Here is a 5741-nt window from a genome sequence, read left to right on the forward strand (position 1 = left end):
CTTTCAAACTAACTCAGGGTTATTGAGTCCGTAGTTGTAGCAGGAATCTAGATTTGCAGTTTTTCTGTTTCTGATCTTTTTTTCCCCTGCTGTGATACGCTTTCTCCTCTAACGGATAAGCTATAGTAGAAAAAGAATCATAGTAGGACCTTATTACAGATTAATATGTGTTGTTTACTGAAGCATTCCCGGCAAGGCAACATCAGAATGGATAACGCCCTGCCTTAAGGTGAAACAATTTGCAGAATTCTCTTTGGACGCATGCACTTGTCCATGGTAGAGTTGAAGCCGAAATAGAGTAAACGTGGCTCATTGCTGACAGCAATTCTTTCTCACCTCTCTAGCTCCCGCTTTTCTTGCTTCACTAACAAACTGCGTGAGCTTGCTGGATTAATGGCCAACAAGTGCCGATGGCCCCAATCCCCATAAACCAAGGTCCCAGCCTTACGAACCCATAGATAATTCAAGATCGGGGGGTCTGCTTGTCACGGGTGGCGCCAAGGTGGGAGCCGAGACCTGAGGAGAGCGGGCAGGGGGCTGGCAAGCCGAGATGAGCAAGGAACGCGTGATGGTTCCTCTCTCACCTCTTGTAAATTGTGCCCCCCCCCCAAGCTGCCCCTAAAGAAAACTTCATAATCGGACTGCTTGGCCCGCTCTCTGCAGCCGAGTGGATGCAACACTGTGGCGCAAAAGTCTGTGCCAGAGTTTGTGACTGCTTCTATGGAAAGAAAGGGGACAGCTGTCTTGCGTGGTGCATTATGATCGTAATATTGTAGAGTTTTGTTTCTTTTCTCTCTACGCCGATTTCACGGAGCTGCCGGGAATAGAACCGGCCCCCCATACGGGCTTCTGGCGCATTCAAGGTGAGGACTTTGACTGCTACGCTGTCGCACCGGGCCCCCATTTCGCTTCTGCAAAACATCCCACCTATGGAACTGGCACGATGGCTCAGTGGCTAAATCTTCGCCTTGCACACGCCAGGATCTCGTATGGGTACCACTTCATATCCTGGCTGCTCCACTTCCCATCCAGCTCCCTCCCTGTGGCCTGGGAAAGCAGTGGAGGACGGCCCAAAGCCTTGGGACCCTGCACCCATGAGGGAGACCCAGAAGAAGCTCCTGGCTCCTGGTTTCAGATCAGCTCAGTGGCGACTGGACCACGTAGCAGGTGGTAGCCAAGAGCTGGGAGCTGCATCCAGCCACACGACGTTCCTGGCCCTCTCCCAGTCTGGTGCCTGGAGACGAAGCCCCCCAGGACACACACAGAGCCCGTCCCTTCTCTTCCCTCTTCTCTCTGCAGGTTCCTGAGGAGCAGCGGGAGAACAGGACGCGGCTGGTGACCGAATTCCTGCTGGTGGGATTCTCCAACCTACCGCATCTGAGGCCGCTGCTCTTCCCGCTCTTCCTGCTCACCTACTTGGTGACCCTGGGCGGCAACGCCACCATCATCACCATCATCCACCTGGACCGAGGCCTGCACACACCCATGTACCGTTTCCTGGCCGTGCTGTCCCTCTCCGAGACCTGCTATACCCTCGTCACCATCCCCAACATGCTGGCGCACCTGTTACTGCGCAGCCAGGCCATCTCCATCGCGGGCTGTCGGGCTCAGATGTTCTTCTTCCTGGGCCTGGGCTGCAGCCACTGCTTCCTCCTCACCCTCATGGGCTATGACCGCTATGTGGCCATCTGCCACCCGCTGCGCTATTCGGTCATCATGAGACCCGCGGTCTGCCTCCGCCTGGGGGCCCTCGTTTTCGGCTCGGGTTTCTCCGTGGCCCTGATCGAGACCTGCGTGATCTTCGCCTCGCCCTTCTGCCACGGGCCCCGCGTGGAACACTTCTTCTGTGACATCGCGCCCGTGCTGCGGCTCAGCTGCGCCCAGAGCGGGCGCGCAGCCCTGGGCATCTTCTTCCTCAGCGTCCTGGTGGTGCTGGTCTCCTTTCTGCTCATCCTCCTGTCTTACGCCTTCATCGTGGCCACCGTGGTGCGCATGCCCTCGGCGGCTGGCCGCCGCAAAGCCTTCTCCACCTGCGCAGCCCACCTCACCGTGGTCGTGGTGCATTTTGGCTGTGCCTCCATCATCTACCTGCGCCCCGAGTCCGGCGGCCACCCGGATCGCGACCGCCTGGTGGCCGTCTTCTATACGGTGGTCACGCCTCTGCTCAACCCCGTGGTGTACACACTGCGCAACCAAGAGGTGCGCGTGGCGCTGCGCAGGACTCTGGGGCGCACCTGCAGGCCGTCTGATTGAAGCCACACGTCTTACTGGCTCTTCCTCTCCGGAGCCGAGCTGATCTGAAGCCAGGAGCCTCTTCCTGGTCTCCCACACGCAGGTACAGGGTCTCAAGGCTTTGGGCCCTCCTCCGCTGCTTTCCCAGGCCACAAGCAGGGAGCTGGATGGGAAGTGGAGCAGCCAGGATTCGAACCGGCGCCCATATGGGATCACAGCATGTGCAAGGTGAGGATTTTAGCTATTAGGCTATTGTTCTGGACCCTGTTTTTCTGTTTTATGAAATGATTCATTTATTTTCATTTGAAAGAAAGAGAGAGAGAAGGAGAGGAAAGAAGAGGAGAGCAGAGGAGAGGAGAGGAGAGGAGGGGAGAGGAGGGGAGATCTCCCATCTGTTGGTTCACTCCCCAAATGGCCACAACAGCCAAAGCTGGGCAGGTCCGAAGCCGGGAGCCAGGAGCCTCTTCCAGGTCTCCCACAAGGATGCTGGGTCCCGAGGCTTTGGGCCGTCCTCCACTGCTTTCCCAGGCCACAGGCAGGGAGCTGGATGGGAAGTGTGGCTGCCGGGACTGGAACAGGTGTCCATATGGGATGCCGGCCCTGCAGTCAGAAGGTTGGCCTGCCAGGAGTTGGAGTTTAACCTGGAGTTGAAGATGCCCACATCACCGAGCCAAGGGTCCTTACCCAGCTCCTCTCCTGACCCCAGCTCCTCTCCTGACCCCAGCTCCCTGCTCCTGACCCCAGCTCCCTGCTCATGCACACCCAATCCTGGGGGCAGAGTGAAGTCTCAGGCACTTGCGCCCCTGCCGCCCACAGGGGGGCGGTACTGCTCTCACGTCGGGATTTGTGGGTGGTGTTTCCGGAGACGCATGTCCTGCCCTGGGATGGCTTGGCTTTCTATTGCCCCCAATGCTGGTGCCACTTCCCTGCCAAGGCTCAGGCAGGACCAGATGTAGCTCCAACTGAAAATAGAACCCATAGATAGGTCAAAGAAGCATCTCTCTCTCTCCGTAAGTAAATAAATAAATAAATGATTTCTAAAGATTGATTTATTTTTATTGGAAAGTCAGATATGCAGAGAGAAGGAGACACAGAGAGGAAGATCTGCCGTCCTCTGCTTCACTCCCCAAGTGAGCGCAACAGCTGGAGCTGTGCTGATCCGAAGCCAGGAGCCAGGAGCTTCTTCCAGGTCTCCCACATGGGGGCAGGGTCCCAAGGCTTTGGGCTGTCCTCCACTGCTTTCCCAGGCCACAAACAGGGAGCTGGATGGGAAGTAGAGCAGCCGGGACTCGAATTGGTGCCCATATGGAATGCTGGTACACGCAAAGATGTAACCATCGTCTGGGCCCAAGACGTCTTTTCTTTTTAAACATTTATTTATTTTGGGTTCTGGAGCAATGACTCAATTGGCTGATCTTCCCCTCTCAAGTGCCGGCAGCCCATATGGACACCAGTTCGTGTCCCAGCTGCTCCACTTTCCTGCCTGTGGCCTTGGAACGCAGTCGAGGATGGACCAAAGCCCTGGGACCCTGCACCCATGTGGGAAACCCAAAGGAAGCCCCCAGCTCCTGGCTTTGGATTGGCTCAGCTCTGTGGCCACTTGGGGAGTGAATGACAGGACGGAAGATCTTTCTCTGTCTCTCCTTCTCTCTCTATAAATATACCTTTCCCCTAAAAATATTTTTCTTTTTGTTGATATCAACGGAATGAAGGCTGAATTATCCACAGCACTGACCTCTCGCCTTTGGCAACCACCGTTAGCCCTCAGCTCTGATGCGCCCATGCTCTGCTCATGGGCTGTCCGTTGCCTCAACCTGCCTATGGCCTTAAAAGCTCTTCCAACAGGGCCATGCTGTGGTATAGCCAACTAACCCTCCGCCTGCAGCGCCAGCATTCCATATGGGCACTGCTTCTACGCCCAGCTGCTCCAGTGCTGATCCAGCCGCCTGGAAAGACAGCAGAAAAGGACTCAAGGGTGTTGGACCCTGAACCTGTGCAGGAGACCCGGATAAATCTTTTGGTTCCTGGCTTCGGATTGGCTCAGCTCTGGATGCTGCAATCATCTAAACAGTAAACCACCGGGGTCCGGCGCAGTAGCGTAGCGGCTAAGCAGTCCTTGCCTTGCATGTGCCGGAATCCCATATGGGCACTGGTTCTAATCCCGGCTGCTCCATTTCCCATCCAGCTCCCTGCCTGTGGCCTGGGAGAGCAGTGGAGGACAGCCCAAAGCCTTGGGACCCTGTACCTGCATGGGAGGTGCAGAAGAAGCTCCTGGCTCCTGGCTTCAGATCAGCTCAGCTCCAGCCATTGCAACCACTTGGAGAGTAAACCAGTGGATGAAAGATCTTTCGATCTCTCCTCCTCTCTGTAAATCTGACCTTTCCAATTAAAATAAATGCATCTTAAAATAATAATAATAGGCTAAAGTTCACACACACACACACACACACACACACACAACCTGAGAGGCAGCTGAAATGAGTTAAACGCCTAAGACACAGGTTGGCGCTGCCCCACCAGCACGCTCCGGCTTACCAAGACACGGACCAGCGACACCCTGTGTTAACTATGCCTTTATTAGGTGGTGAGAGGCCGGCAGTTCAACTACACCGAGGTGTAACCAGAAGCTGGATTACAAAAAAAAAAAATGCGTCTCTTCAGCCGTGAGTTGGGCCAATTCCCAAGGGGAGGTGGTGCCATCCATCGGACAGCCTGGGATCCAAAAGCCGCAGGTGTCCACAGCTCTGCCCTGACCTCCCGGCTTCCCCAGGGAGCCCAGACTCCGGCGGGGGGTAGGGGGGTGGGGGGGATGGAGGCTTGGGCCTCTGGAATGCACTGAAGTGAGGGGGAGGGAGAGAGGGGGTTCCCGTCTGACCCCCCCCAGAGAGTGCGCCCATAGGTGCCTACTTGGTACGTACCAGGGTCGGTGTACTCAGTACACAGGACCCCAGTCATGCTTTGCGTACTCCATACAGAGTCCAGCTTGACCACAAAGGGCCCACAGACTCAGCCCCATGGGGGCACTGGACGGGGCGAGAGGGGGGGAGGCGGAGGAAGGGGTGATTGGGACAGGGGGAGTGGAAGCAATATCTCCATATATATATTTTGTAAAAAATAATAATTATAATAAGTTTGTTTAAATGAATTTGTTTCTATACAAAATGTAAAAAAAAAAAAAAGAAAGAAAGAAAGAAAGAAAAATAATAATAATTCACTCGTGCCAGAGTGTGAGGCAGGGAGGGAGGGAGGGGTGACGGGGTGGTGGGAGGAGGACCCAGGTTCGCGACTGGGCTGAGGGTGTATGCTCAACCTCACCCATTATAAATAAAGGAAGACTGAGGCCCTAGCCCTGGGACTCCGGGGATGGAGTGCGAAGGGACGGATATAGAGAGAGACCAAGGAAAAGACTAAAATGGAATGAGGGGAGAGAGAGCAGAGTCAGAAGGGGTGTCCCCCCCCAGCTTCCCTCCTCCTGCCTTCCGCCAAGATTCCCAGAAGGGACCAATAGC

At 55.4% G+C, this 5741-nt stretch overlaps 1 protein-coding gene across 1 annotated transcript; it reads left to right on the plus strand.

Annotated features, from left to right (window-relative positions):
* The first annotated feature begins 261 nt into the window (after positions 1-261).
* Positions 262-2253, plus strand: LOC121162954 (olfactory receptor 10T2-like). Its single transcript, XM_040990179.1, has 2 exons — positions 262-276; positions 1300-2253. Exons 1-2 carry the CDS (start codon positions 262-264, stop codon positions 2251-2253), a joined length of 969 nt encoding a protein of 322 aa, XP_040846113.1.
* Positions 2254-5741: the final 3488 nt, after the last annotated feature.

The sequence above is a fragment of the Ochotona curzoniae genome, unplaced genomic scaffold, assembly GCF_017591425.1.
Source record: "Ochotona curzoniae isolate NIBS_2020 unplaced genomic scaffold, NIBS_Ocur_1.0 contig_605, whole genome shotgun sequence".
Classification (NCBI taxonomy): Eukaryota; Metazoa; Chordata; class Mammalia; order Lagomorpha; family Ochotonidae; genus Ochotona; species Ochotona curzoniae.